General features: G+C 37.3%; 1 protein-coding gene across 1 annotated transcript in view; it reads right to left on the minus strand.

Annotated features, from left to right (window-relative positions):
* Positions 1-1187: 1187 nt before the first annotated feature.
* Positions 1188-15526, minus strand: part of LOC108274344 (alpha-1,6-mannosylglycoprotein 6-beta-N-acetylglucosaminyltransferase B) — a 104546-nt gene continuing 90207 nt past the window's right edge. Inside the window, exons 13-17 of the mRNA XM_053674242.1 lie at positions 15147-15293; positions 12918-13034; positions 8522-8596; positions 8143-8414; positions 1188-3144 (exon numbers count right to left, since the gene is read on the minus strand). Coding sequence (XP_053530217.1) covers positions 2946-3144; positions 8143-8414; positions 8522-8596; positions 12918-13034; positions 15147-15293 — 810 coding nt within the window. The 3' untranslated portion in view covers positions 1188-2945. The remainder of the gene's footprint in view (positions 3145-8142; positions 8415-8521; positions 8597-12917; positions 13035-15146; positions 15294-15526) is intronic.

Here is a 15526-nt window from a genome sequence, read left to right on the forward strand (position 1 = left end):
TGACAAAACTGCACAAAAATGATCATTGAATACAATATTTTGATTAAAAACAAAACAAAGAACAATCAACTATATTCCTTTTGCTATTCTTATAGTAATAGCTGAAGACATGTGACATTCAATACAGAATTTCATACAAATGAAGGGGACTGGTAATGTCCTGTAAATCAGTAAGAAGGGCAAGACCAAGTTAAAAGGGATTTTATTTTGTATGAAACCACTTGGTACATTCTTTGCAAATATTCTTGTAGATATGAAAAATGTAGCACACGCACACACACACACACACACACACACACACACACACACACACACACACACACACACACAATTATGCAGTATGAACTGTATGACTTTGGGATAATCTATAAATTATTCAAATGTATGCTTTGCAGGGCTGCCATTAAATCACATTTAAAACAATACAAATAATAATGTTGGGTAATTATGAATGGCATATTAATAGCTAATTATTGGTGTTATTTAGCATCATGCAAATGAAGCAGTCAACAAATTACAGTGAAATTACCGATTTAAGCAATTGAAAAAAGTCCCCTGTTCAGGAGACTGTATTTTAAAGATCATTTTCTAACAATGTTTTTCATGCTTGTTCAATGAACCACGAGCAATTATTGCACATACACCTGTGGAACAGTCCTTAAGACACAAACAGTTTATTGGCGGTAGGCAATTAAGGTCACAGTTACAATAACTTAGGACACTAAAGGGACCTTTGTACTGACTCTGAAAAACACCACAAGAAAGATGTCTAGGGTGCTTGCTGGTGTGAACATGCCAAAGGCCTGGTGCAGGGAGGCATGAGGACTACAGATGTGGCCAGAGCAATAAACTGCAATGTCTGTAATGTAAAACGCCTAAGACAGTGCTACAGGGAGACAGGAAGGACAGCGGATCATCCTTGCAGTGGAAAATTACATGTAACCATGTGTCCCCCCAGACATGATTGAGAACAGTCCATGAGGAAGAGATGCACTTGCACTTTAGAACTTAAAGCAGCTGGTGGCCACACCAGATACTGACTGTTACTTTTGATAACTTACTTTTGATTTTGATATATATATATATATATATATATATATATATATATATATATATATATATATATATATATATATATATATATATATATATATATATATATATAAATTTTAAGAGATTTGGTGTTCATGAAAATCCCATAATATGTAAAAATGTGCATATCCTACCTGTGCTTCTGAATGTGTGTAAACATAAGCGTAAGACTAACTAATGTAGACCTCAATTGATCAGCTTCAAATCATACAATTTACATGGTTTGCTGTAGTTGTATTTTATACTGTCAAGTTTAAATAGCTTATTTATTTACATTTACAATATTTAGCAGACAACCCTTATCTAGAGTGACTTAGAGAACAAGTTCTTTGTAGTATTTATTAAAAACACATCCTCATGCTAGTTCACTAGTTCAGGGACTAAAAATGCTGTACCTATGAGAAAATTTGGTGAAAAACAATCATTTTATATTATAGGCATTAATTAAACAATAAAAATAAAGAAAGCAAGCATAAATTAATACAAATAAAAATCATTCAAGTATGACAAAAGAAATGTTGCCATATACAGTAAATGGAGGATGGGCTGGTCTGTTTGCACATAAGCCATAAGCCGTAAAACAAATTCCTCAGCTGACGGTCGAGTTAGCACACACTGAGCTTGTGAGGGAAAGGAGGTTTATAGACCAGTATGACAGGTACAAAAGCTGCCTTATAAATCAGTTCAATTTGCCACAGCATCTTCTTTTCATGCTCTGCAGCATGTTAGCCGAGACACTTATAACAATTTAAAAATAGCTTCCCTGCATGATGTGCTTGGTGTGCCTGATCATCCGGATACAGTTTAGATATTTTTTCTCCTTTGTTTTCTTGTCAACATTTTTTTTCACCTCTTAATTCACACCTAATTCACCTTTTCTGTAATTTGTTTTCATCTTTTCAGGTGCTGTTTCAGTGTTAAATAACATGTATTGTATTGGCATAGACATGAGTAAATAACTTTCCTTTCTACCTTTGAAAAAGTATTTTTTGTCATTTACTCATTTCAGCTGTAAGAGCTTTGCCTTTTATGGATTTTTGTGGGCGTCATATGCCATCTATGTGCCTGGTAAGTATGGGTGATTGTTATTCATCAACATACACAAATGAGAACAAAATAAAATCAGCACTTCCAAAATATTTGTAAATCCAGTGTAATTTTTTTGTTTGGTTTGGCTTACCCAAACATTTTCATACAATTTATATAAATATATCGATAAATGAGGCCTACTGTGTTTTGCCGCAGTTGACTTCAGGAGACATTCTACATAAAAACGCTTATCTCCATGTGAATTTTGCTGTTGTGTTGTCTAGCTCTGATTATATTGAGAAAGCATTGCCTTTTTAGATGACAATTATGCCAGTTTTGCAAATGAGTTTGGGCTTCTGGTAATATTTCTGATAACATTTTGATGTTAAAAAAAACTTAAAAGTTGTTAGGATACCACAGAACAGTGAACAATACACCTACACCATTTACCACATTTGTTTATAAAAATCAGCATTATCAGTTGTTTCAACGCTTTTTTCATTTGGATATAACAATATTCAAAGAATAATTGTGGAAAAATAGCTGATTTTGCCATCTATATATAAAAAAAGAAATATTATACTCTCTAAAGCTATCCAGAACCTGACGCTGGCTCAAGCAGTCTGGAAATTGTAGACATCTTATTATGCTTGTTTCATCCAGTCTCAGCTCTGATATGCATCATATATATATCTCTCGTTTCTTGAGGGATCCATTCTGCTCAGGCATATGAGGATTAGTGGATTAGTTCATTGGGCCTTAATGTTTATGGGAAGGCTATCACCTCATCTGTTCCAGGATCTGGTCTCAGTGTATCATAGATCTCAGAGACAATTCTTGCACAGTGCCACCTGGCCTTGGAGAAAGTCTCTACATGGACAAAGGCGTCGATGTTTGGTACTGATCCCAGCGCAGCTGAACAGGAGCACTTCCTTCTGCAGGAAACACTCTTTTCCCTTGACAGCCACAGCCGGAAATAAGTGGTTCATCTCCATTTCCAAAGCCTCACATTGAACATCAATCCTATTTGAAACACATATATTTTATGCATTTAGGGAAAAAAATTCTGATTTGTGTGCAGCCCGTTAGATATGCTCCATATATCTGAAGCTAGAATACAGTAGTCTTCGTATGTTATTGTCTCAGTGGGCCAGGGGTATCACTACACATTATGATGTCTGGGGTTTAGCCAACTACTGCCATATTATATGTGTTTAAAAATGTCATGAGTACAATAGCAACCATAATGCGAACATCTCATTTTGTAAATATCAGTAAATATTACACACAAGAAAAATACCAGGTACATTGCTGCTACACTCCCCACATCTAATTTCTTTTTATAAGCACATCAAACTTAGGTTGGTGTATATGATAGCTGGCTGCTAGCTGCATAAGGTCTGTCTGGATCATGGTTCAAGCTCACCAGAAAAAGTTGTGCTTGGTCACTTTATAGTTTTCATTTCTTTTGGCTCCAGCTACAGTATGGCAATCAGTACCACTAACAGATTTACATTGGACAGTCTAATCCCACATGATATACATAGGAAGTGTAACACTTCTATCCTTTCCACATGATACTTGGCTGTATCTCATCTGCAGCACAAATGTAACAAAACCTGCTAGAGCATTTTATTTAATGAATATTATTTGAATTGTTTTTCTCTCTTCTCATTCTCACACACCCCTTTTAAAAAATCCTAAATACTATTTTTTTTAATTGAATAATTGGTATTATAATATTTAGTGTAGGCAAATTGTGGCCATGAATGGATGGACACCTTGGTCAGAAACAATACTCAAACGGGCCGTGGCCCAAAGTGTGCCAAGAAAACTTTCCCCACACCATTACGCCACCTCCACCAGCCTGGACTTGACTGACAGATGTGTAACCTGAAGTGGTCTTCTGCTGCTGTAGCCCACCAGCCTTGAGTTTTGACGTGTTGTGCATTCTGAAATGCTTTTCTGCTCACCACAATTGTACAGAGTGGTTATGAGAGTTACTGTAGCCTTTCTGTCAGCTCAAACCGGTCTAGCCACTCTGTAGATCCCTCTCATCAATAAGGCATTCTGACCACAGAACTGCCGCTTACTGGATTTTTTTTTCTTTATTGCACCATACTGAGTAACCTCTAGAGACTGCTGTGAGTGAAAATCCCAGGAGATTTTAGAAATACTCAAACCAGTCTGTCTGGCACCAATAATCATACTACAGTCAAAACCACTAAGATCAAATTTTTCCCCATTGGTTGATTTGAACATTGCCTGAAGCTGCTGCACCATGTACTGCTGCCACACAATTGGCTGATTAGATAATTGTATGAATGAGAAGGTGTAAAGGTGTTATAACCCGCGATATTACGGGTGTATGTTTTGTGTGTTTTTGTGTGTTAACTGTATGCAGGTCCGGCTGTTCCAAACTCCAGACCGGGCATTCCTGCCCTGCCTTGTATACTGCTCCATCAGCTTTGTGTGCTGCTTCAGCCCCAAAGATGACGTCATCAATGGGCGACAGTATTTAGCGGCAACAGAAGCCAGTGCTACCAGCTGCGTATTGTTGATGCTCACTCGCTTGTGCTTATGTTGTTAGTCCGCTCCGTATTTCTATTGTGGTATTTCTGGTTTTTGAAACGTGCCTGTCCCGACTCCGAGCTTGATCTGTCCTTTGATGTCTGTTTGCTGCCTAGATTGTATATAGTCACATTGCTGTATTTTTGTAAATATCAAAACACTGTATATATTCACCGGTAGTAGGGGTGCAATTGACATTTATTTTAGGTGTGGGTTTATGTTTCTGTTTTTGGTAAAGGAGTGTACTGAAGCTAACTGTCTTTTGTCTCTGTTTTTGTTTTAGGTAAGTTAGTTTCCCTTAAACAGTGGCTTTTGTTTGGCCTTGGTCCACCCTGAGGTTTTCCCAGTTTATTTGTGGTGTACAACAAATGTATATACCCTGTGAATACCACAATATATCACCCTCTTGAGATTACTCCTGTGTGTCTCAGTCCTCACTACTTCGAACACCATATACTCATTCAGTCTACCTTACATTACCCCATGCCTTTATTTATGCTGCACGACCTAACCTTAAACAGTGTTCCTAATAAATTGCTCAGTCAGTGAATAGAGGCAGGGTTTGTATTCCATTGTATATATTATGGTATCATAATAGACTCATTGACTATCATGTAATAATTCACAAATTATATAACTGACTACAACGCCCATGAGCAGTACGTATCCAAAAGTTAAGTAAACATTGTTTTAAGGTGCATGTGAGACTCCACCAAGGGATTGTGTTCTCCACTCCTGTTTGTGGGTTTCATGGAGGGATGCCCAGTATGAGGTGCTGGAGGTAACATTCCTGTTACTTGTAGGATGTTTTCTTGGCACCATCCTACACACCCAACATGCACCTACCGTCAACACTCATCATCAACTGTGAAGTGGCTGGGGTCTATCCCGGAAATGAGTAATGCTCTCTTCAGGTAAGGGGAGAGATCTTGTCCCTGGTGGAGGAAGTTTAAGTTGGGATCTTAAATTGGGATTTTATTTACAAGTGATGGAAAAAATGGTTTGATACTGACAAACAGATCAGGTCAGCAGGTTTATAGATGGTGTAACGGTCTGTGGTGGTAAAGTGGTGTGCAACGGCCAAATTAGTGTTACCTTTAGGCAAAGCATAGGAAATCAATCCAAAGTAACTCAGCTGGAACATAGCAATTTTCTATTTTGGTTTCATCGGACCTAGCTCTATTTTGGTTTCATCTGACCATAGAACCCGATCCCATTTGAAGTTCCAGTAGTGTCTAGCAACCTGAAGATGCTTGAGTTTGTTTTTGGATGAAAGTACAGGATTTTTTCTTGAAACCCTTCCAAACAACTATCAGTATTATTATAATAAATTTTAAACTGAGAAATAATTATAAGTTGCATTTTCAGTTGAATTTGGGGGAACTACTTGAAGCATGCTTTGTGCTGAACTATTTCAATTGCTTTTGTTCATTTCAAACAGCTGAAAGTCTGTAGATTTTGACAATAAACCTGATTTGCAATGGGGGTTAAATAATTATGATTGCAACTGTATATTCCTTGGTCTTATCCATTGTTATGAATGACTAAGGGAATTTGGCCTATCTGTCACCTCATATTTGTCACAGCTCAGTCAAATCAGAACTCAATTTCCCAAGATGCAACACTCACTTCTCATGCACGCATGCGCTCACCATCCCCGGCGTTCTGATCAGACACACCTGGCACCAATCACACACACACACTCTCACCGCTAGTACTTAGAGATGTCATTCACCTAGAGTCAATGCGAAGTATACGTTCAGTCAACTCGTTTCTCTGCGTTACCAAGCCGATCTAGTTAGTTAGTCTTCTCGTTATCCTCGACCCCTGTTTCCGGTTTCGACTACGCTCTCTGCCTGACCCCGTTTGTGTTGTTTGTCCAATTGCTTGACCATTGCCTGTCTTACGACTACGTTTCTTGAACCTCCCGATACCACGCTCTACACCTGCCGCCTGCTTCTGCTTCCGTGCCGATTCGAGGTTCTTGACAATATTTATATCCCTATGAAACAGGAAGTCATGGTTGAACAATACAATTTCCTGTTCCTAGTCACCCAGGTGTACTAAATTAGTTTTTTTAAAATATCAATTGGAATATAATTCAAATATATTTTTCTCATGAGACTTCATAGGGGTGCCAATAATTGTTGCACACCTATACTTAACAAAGATTTTTTTTTATAAACCTGTGTTGTGTTTGATATGCATGAGAGCAGAGTATTTTTTGTGAATTTGTTAACAAAAGATCAAAAGGTTAAACAATAAAGACAAATTTCACAGTCTTCTTTACTCAAAAATTACCTAGGGTGCCAATATTAGTGGAGGGCACTGTAACTATACTTCTGTGACTGCATACTGTGTTTTCAAGTGGGTGAGTAATTGTTGTCCATGAGGCTGAGCCACTTCGTTAAGCAAGTCTGGCTGCATACGTTTCCTGATCCCTTTATGTTTCTTTTGATATAACCTTCCTGAGAACATAACTGCTTATTGTACTCTGACCTTGTACAGAGCCTTAGATTTGCCTACCTAGTACAGTTTATTTTCAGGTACTTTTACTGCTGTATCACCTCTATGCTGGAATCCTTCTGTGGGTGATACACTCCACAACTGCAGTTATCTAAGAACTTTTTGGTGGAAGCTCTCAGAGTTGTATCTGAGGTTTGAGTTATAGAAGGTAAATAAGAAATGATTGAGGACAGTATCATGTGGTGCCCCTGTTTCATTCACCACAGTATCTGACACATCTATAAACTTTGCATCTAAGGTTACGAAGGAACAAAAATCAGGGTATAAGAGAAAATGTAATGAACAGTTCCGCTATCTTAAAAAAAGTAGCCAATCACAATGTTTGGTGTAGTTAGATTAAACCTTCTCAACCATGTGAGGTAGATAGTTACATTAGAGAGCTAGCAAAATAGCTGGCTAGCATTTCAAGTCTCTTTCAACTCACTTCAATGACTACAATGTGCAGTCAATGTGTAATTGAGTTTACAGCAGAAAATTAAAATAGAATGTGTTAATTTTCTATTTTCATCTTGACTGCTTTCTCATGGTTAGGGTCTTACTGGGTTTGAAGCCTCTTCAGCAAACACTAAGCTTAAGACAAGCAGACACCATGGATGGCACACCTGTCCACTGCATGGCATAATGCGCTCATTCACTCACTTATGCCTGTTTAAAATAGAGAAGCACATGTAAACAGTAATTGGAGCTCAGTGGTGCACCTTGGGCCATGGATCTGTAAGGCACCAACTCTACCTGCTGCACCACAGCACCACCCAATTTAGATATTATGCATAAATAATTGCTGTGTGCTGTTGTGTTGTCTTGGATAGAGTAAACAAGTGAAGCTTCTGCTGTCTCTGGTCCTGTCTACTTTCGTTTCATAATGACATTCATATTATTGAACAACTTATTTTAAAAAAAACTTATTTTCCTTAAAATCCTCACCCATTGAAAGCCTCCATATTGTTAATGAAAGGGAAGAAGGCAGGCTCACAGATGAGGCCAGCATCCTGGCATGTCTTCACACATGATGAGGCCTCAGGACTAAGGAGCAGCCTTAGGGCACTGAGAGGGGGCCAAGATACTGGAGCACTGATGTTTGAGGCCCATTCCACACCTGTGGAGTTGGGCATGAGGACAAAAGGGTTCGGTGGATTCCCCGGCCACAGTTTGGACTCATTCGCTGATGGAAAGGGGCTACTGATGCGACAGAAGTCCTTTATATGGGTAAAAAAATTCACAGCACAAAAATAATGTCATTAATTAATTCATGCTAAACTAATTAGCTTGTGTGTGTGTGTGTGCACAGAAACAGAAAGCATACCTGATGCTGGATGTAAGCATTCAGTCTTTCTAGCATTCCTTCAGAGGTGTATTCATAAGGCAAAAAGGGCTCTACCTGTGTATACATACAGAGACACAAACACCAGTAATGTAATCAATATCCACAATCAGAAACATGCAGTCATGTGAAAAAATAAGTACACCCCTTGGACAATCAAACATTTGATCATCTTCAAAACAGTGCCTGTTAATAAAGTTGACATACCTGAACAAAACTACAAGGAAAAAAATATATTTTTAATCATCTATTCAACAGAAATATCAATGAAATCAATACATGTGATATTCTTCCATGGAAAAAGTAAGTACACTCTTGGCCTCAGAAGCTAGCATTGCCCCTTTAGCAGAAATAATTTCTTGTAGGGTTAATACATGCATAATTGTCCACCAGTCTCTGACATCGGCTTGCTGGAATTTTTGACCACTCTTCCATGCAATATTCTTTCAGTTGCAAGATGTCTGAGGGTTTTCTTACATGTACGGCCCTTTGTACGGTCTTTGCCTATATGCTCATTGACAAATTGTAATCTTGCTCTAATGTTATTTTTAGACAACAAAGGCTTTTTCCTGGCATGCCTCCCATGCAGGTCATATTTGTAGAATCTCTTTCTGAATGCAGAAGCATGCACTCTGACACCAACAGTTGCAAGACTTACTAGCAGATCCTGTGATGAAATCTGGGGAGCTTGGAGACTTCTTTTTGCATCAGACAAGTGCTCTTGATCTGAATTTGCTGGGACAGCCAGTCCTAGACAAGTTGGCAATTGTTTGAAACTTGCACCATTTGTAGATTATTTTTCTTACAGTGGGATGATGTATTTCAAATAATTTTAAAATCTTTTAAAATCCCTCTCGTAGGCATCCGCAACCTTTTTTCTGAAAACCTTATAGAACTCTTTAGATCTTGGCATGATGACACCACACACCTCAATAGCAAAGGGAACACCAGACACTAGATGCGAGTTTTTTAAATAAGACAGGTTCCACATGCACTCCCTAAGCAGGTTCTAACCCAATTTCACTGGCACCCAATTTTGAACACTTGATTCTTATTTTATGGATTTGAAGGTTTAATAATTGTAGAGATGTACTAACATTTTCAATGTGACTGATCAGTTTTTTTTTGTTAATTTAAACTGTGAAAATTACCATAAAGTGTCAATTTTATGCCATTTGATAGTGTATCACCTTTATTAATAGACACTGCTTCATAGAGGACCAAATGTTTGCTTGTCCAAATATAAAAAAAAAAAATCCATGGAGTGTACTTATTTTTTCACATGACTGTATTTTTGCATGTTACTGAAAAAAACCTCAGTGCATCTGATGCAATGCAGAAACAACAATTAATTGTAATAGTCACAATGTAAACCTCATTGGTTAAAGTATTTCACAAAGTTACCTTCATTGTTAGGGCAGTGTAGGCTGGGGATTGCCACAGAGCAAAAACTGATTTCAGTTTTTGCTCTGTGGCAAAAACTTGTCTTAAAGAATAAGCTGGTTGCCAGCCAGAATGACATTTGCAGATTTCTGAAATGCTCTTTATTTGCTTCTCAACCATTGTAGACCATTGTGTTGGGCTGTCTACGTGCACCGAAGTTATCCTTCAGAGGCAAGGATCGATTGATTGTGTTTGCTGCTTGTGGGGGAGATGGATCAAGCACTACAGAAGTGATTAATGCTACTGGCTTTTCTCCAGCAGGACAATATGTGGAGCGTGGTCACCTAGTATCAGCATTGGTTGGAAGCCAGATGAACCCAGAAGGACCTATAATTCAAGCAGAGCAAACAAATATTTACTGTGCTAATGGTGCAGTGTCCCGTAGTGGAGATTCTGGGAGTCCCTGGTGAGCCAAGATTGTGCATCACTGGATTTGCCAAAGGCAGAGCACAGCAATAGTTATGTTCCCATTCTTCTAAGATCGTTGTTAATGAACAGTTTAACCCTTTAACAGTGGGCTCTGTTGTGGATAAAAAATGTCATAAAATAAATATGAGGGAGAACTAGTATCCAGTAAAGGGGAGAGGGCACCAAGACACACAGAAGTAGTGTGAGGCGGATATTGACTGATATTGAATATTGAATTGGAATTACACTTTAAAGATCTTTAAGAGCAGTAGTAGTCAAAAAAGGCAAAAAGAGGTATACGAGCTGAGCTGAGGAGTGCTACCACACACACACACACACACTCTCGTACAGTCAAGGGCGGGCATGTAGACATAACACACACACACACACACACTCTCTCTCTCACACACACACACACACATACTATTATAACTTTACCAGAATAATAAAAAGGAATATTTAGATATTATAAGGGTAATATCGTATAATAATAATAATATATATATACTCTTTATAAAAAACAATAATAGGATATGTGGGACAGTAGAAGGGTAATATAATGATATTAAGAAGTAGGAAGTACAGTAAACCGGTTTTTCAAGCAGTATATATATTAAGAGATATAGAGCAAATATGAAAATAAAATATGAACTAGGAATACAGGAAGATATAACTTACTCATGATTCAGATGATGATGATTCTTGTAGATTAAGATTCTTGTCTCGCAAGGAAGGCCTTAATTTTAAGAGAACCATGAGGAGCCATTTATAAGGGTGGCTGAGTCAAGCTGCCCCCCCGCGAGATAACAATAAGACCAAGGTCACTCTAGATTGTTTAGTCTTGTCCACTTTCTATTTTACGTGTTATTCAAATTCTCTGGTTTCGATTCTCTGGGTAACTGAAATTCTCCTATTTTGATTCTCTGGGTAACTGAAAATCTCTGGTTTTTGTTCTCTGAGTAACTAAAAACTCTGGGTTTTTATTTTCTGGGTTATTAGAAATGCCTGGGGTCTGATTTTATGTGTAAATTAAAACCCCTGGTTTCAATTCTATGTGTAAGTGAAATAGCCCTTTTCTGGAACATAAGAGTAAGGTAGATGAGCTCTTTTTTAACCCTATTGGTAGTGAGATCATAGTCTTCTTGAAACATATGGGTTATTTAGTGTGTAAGTACAGTATAAATACTGGAGCTTAAGCTCAGGGTATTGGGATCACTTTTGAGAATTCTCATCGGTGTGGATCTCGTGTGGTGGAATGGAACAATAAAGCTGGACCCTTGCTTCTTCTCACTCACGGCTGGTGTATTTTTTCTATCTCCAACTGGGCTCAGAGGTAGATGTAAGTATTGACTTCTAACTTGAATTTTAAATGTTTTTGGGTAATAGGCTAAATTTGAGCCAACAGCTCAATCAAGTGGTTATCACTGTAATTCCAATATACTGTACAGTGTTCATAAACTTGTCTCCAACTCTAACTCCAAGGGATTCCAATGAATCTTTTTGACAAAACAGGTTCACAACGGGGTTCTTTAGGTTTTTGAAATATAGCTTTAAATTCAGTACAAAAACTGGACATTGATATCACCAGCACTACTCTTCATTCATAAGTTACACAGCTAAAATGTCAAAAGTTAGTAAAAAGATAAAACATATGCCTTGCCTTTAACAGTGTTCTCAACATTTTGACGGTATAATATTACACTCATGCCCCTGTATTTATGTACTAGTATGTATTACATTTACTGTACGTGTGACTGTTAAAACGTGTTACCGAATGGTCATTAATCACTACATTGAACTGAATTAGTTAATCAGTTAGCTGTGAGCTAGATTTATCAGCAATTTCACGAACAAGATCAAGATAACTTGTTTTACAATGATGAACAAAAATTATTATACTTAGAAAATATATCAATTAACAAGAAACCCACACACATGAACCACAGTCCTTTAGGATTTATTTGCCATATTTAACAAAAGAGAAAAAGTGACAAACTAGGCAAGCTCCGAAACTGAGTGGCTATGTGATAAACTTCTGTGAGCTTTTTACTAAATTATGTAGAATAAAGTTTCCAACTACATGTGTATGATATGTACTAGATTTTATTTTGCTGTATTTGTCTCTTTTTTGTTTTTTATAGAAGGTAAATCTCTTATAAAAGTTGATAGTCTTATAGAAGGTGATAGTCATGGTCTCATCCTGTCTAGTGTGTGTGGGCAACTAAATAACTAAAAAACATTTTATTGTAATTTCATACTGTAGCTAAGCACTTGGAAAAGCTTACAATCAATATTCATTAAATTTGTAGCTGTAAAAGTAAAACCATACTACTGGTCTACTGTACTCAATAAGCACTTCTACTGTTACCTTAAATGGGCAACTCAACCGGCCTGTAGGCATCCATAATTCCTAAGCTACAGAGTGAATTTGAAAAAACACACTGAAATTCTGTTGAATGTGATCAAATTAATAAGAATTAACAAAAATAATTTAGTATTTCCTTGTTTTAAGTAAATTTCAGCTCACCTTAGCTTTCAGGATTTCCTCAATAGTTGCCTCAATTTCCTCTGTATTGTTATAGTCCACAGTGATGACGTGTGGTCTGCCAATGTACTGTTCAGTGTAAGGATGTTGAGAAGACACCTGATTAAAAAGACAAAAAAGACATTTTTTATCGTGTTACGTTTTCTCAGGAAAAAGTACAAGCTGTGTTTTTATTTTTATTTTTGAGAGAGAGAGAGAGTGTTTTGATGTTTGATTTTGCTGCGGCTTTTTTCAAACTTTGTGATGCAACTTGTGGAGTTTTTTGCACTTTTTTGTAGAACACCATTTGAATTGGCGAAATTGCAATTGCGCAAAATAGTTCTGCACACTCTTTCGCAGTAATGTTTCTTGGTAAATAAGACTGCTGAAATTCTGCTGTAATTTTAAACATTGCTGAAATTACTTGATTTTGCATTAATTTCTACAATCCAATCGCAAAATCCTGGAGGGGCTGTATAACAGAAGTGAGAACAGACATTAACTTGCCTCTTAGACATTCCACAATATTAAATCTAACAATAAACTGTTAAAATGCACAATGTTTCGTACATTAATAAACTAAGCGTTGTAATTGCTGACAAATTGCTGTGGTATAAGTGGTACATTCCTTATAAGTAAGGAATAACATACGACAGACCATGCTATTATACAAAAATAATGCACACTCATTGGGGCACATCACTCCCCCCAGGTGTGCATTATTTTCATATAACATGGTCTGTTGTGTGTAATTCCATACATATCTTACCAGAAAACACCTAGTTAAAACACATAAAACACATCAAATTTAGGATATACTTCATAATACATATTAAAAATTTAAGACAACTTATTAAGGCTTAAATAAAAGGATTTTAAAAAGGCAACTATTTATCAGGAATATTGTGCTTGTAATCAGGTTACATTAGTCATCAGATGCTTGACTGAAGGTAGGGCTGCACAATTAATCGGATATCGATCGTGATTACGATTTTTACTACCCACGATTAAATGAACATGATCGACTGCGATATTGACGTTTAAAGTTCGTCCTCCGCTCATAGGAAACTCTGGAGAAACTGTTTTCTCCATTCAAATCAAGCGCTTCCTACACTTACAGTCAATCACATAGAGCGGCGCAGGGCTGACATCATTTTGTAGTGCCAAAACCCGGAAATGGGGTTAGCGTTTTAGCGCTCGGGCAGCCAATTTCTCTGCGAGCTCCAGCGCTTGCACGAGGGGAAATCATGACACTAGCTAGCACAATGCTAAATGGCACTACAGAGGTTGTCGGGGACATTAAACATCATCACGCCGAACGGGAAAAAACTTTACAGATAAACTCAGGGCTCTACAGTGCGACCATTTCACTCGCATTTGCGACTGAAGTACTTTGTGCGACTGTGACTAAATATTTATTCGCACCGGTGCAAGTGACCTGTTCGGAGTTGTATAATACAATCGGAATAAAAACTACAGGAAGTCCAAAATGCATCTACACCGCGCAATAGTTACCTTCACACAAAAAAACCCCACTAAGCTTCAATTGTGCTCCTAAATTTTTGTAATCTCCTAAAAGAAACTGTCTTGCGTCTCTCCTCCTGTAAACACTGTTATTGCCTTTTCTGCATATGCCTGAATTGTTTTCATTTAGTTGCATATTGTTATATTTTATGCATATTTTCATTTGGTTGATGACATTTTTACTTATCCTATATTTTGGGTACAATTTTATTTATACTTTGCTTCTACGAGATGATGCACTTTAAGGATCAGTCTAATTTGATGCAAAGATTTGTACATTAGCAGGAATGTAGCAAAACATGGAGGTGAAAGCAGCGGTCTGTTTATTTAAATGTGAAAGTACAATAAAAATATGTTGTCCCTAAAATCATTGCATAATTGTGATAAATAATCGAGATCTCAATATTGAAAATAACTATCGGGATTATCATTTTGGCCATAATTGTGCAGCCCTAACTGGAGGTCATCTGATTTTTCAGATTCGGTTCTGGGGATCATGAAAATATATAATGTTTTCTACTGTAGTTTTGCTTAAGTCTAAAGTTGCCAACAAGCTAGAAACCCAAGTATTTACACACAATATGTACAAAATCCTAATAGCATCATATTATACTTGATTTTTTTCTTACAAGTGTCATGAATTCAGGTTGGGGTTCTGGTGAATCCGATTTAACTCTAGCCAATCTTTGGTGGACTCTCAGGACTCACCTCTCTGGACATGGGCTTCCCTCTGAAGAACTCGTTGTTGAGAGAGCTACGAGGTGGATGAAATTTGGGCTGAAGGAAAATGCAGCCATTGGCTATGGCCTCCAAAGGGGCAGGACCTTCATAAGGAAAACCAAATCCCACAAAAAGCTGAAAAAAGAAAGACAGAAATTATGTTGAGTAAATTTGTGTATTTATACTCTTGTCAGCTTGTCAGTTTGTGTGAAGAAATGTATTCATGTATCTAAGCTGTGGTTCATTTTTACCCATGTTCCTTGAGTCATGTTTCTGTTCTCTATGTGGTAACCTTTATTATGAAACTACCTGCTGTACATTAGCTGTATTGGGCTATGATCTGACCTCTGATTATATACTTTGCCTAT

This window comes from Ictalurus punctatus, chromosome 2 (genome assembly GCF_001660625.3).
Source record: "Ictalurus punctatus breed USDA103 chromosome 2, Coco_2.0, whole genome shotgun sequence".
NCBI classification, from domain to species: domain Eukaryota; kingdom Metazoa; phylum Chordata; class Actinopteri; order Siluriformes; family Ictaluridae; genus Ictalurus; species Ictalurus punctatus.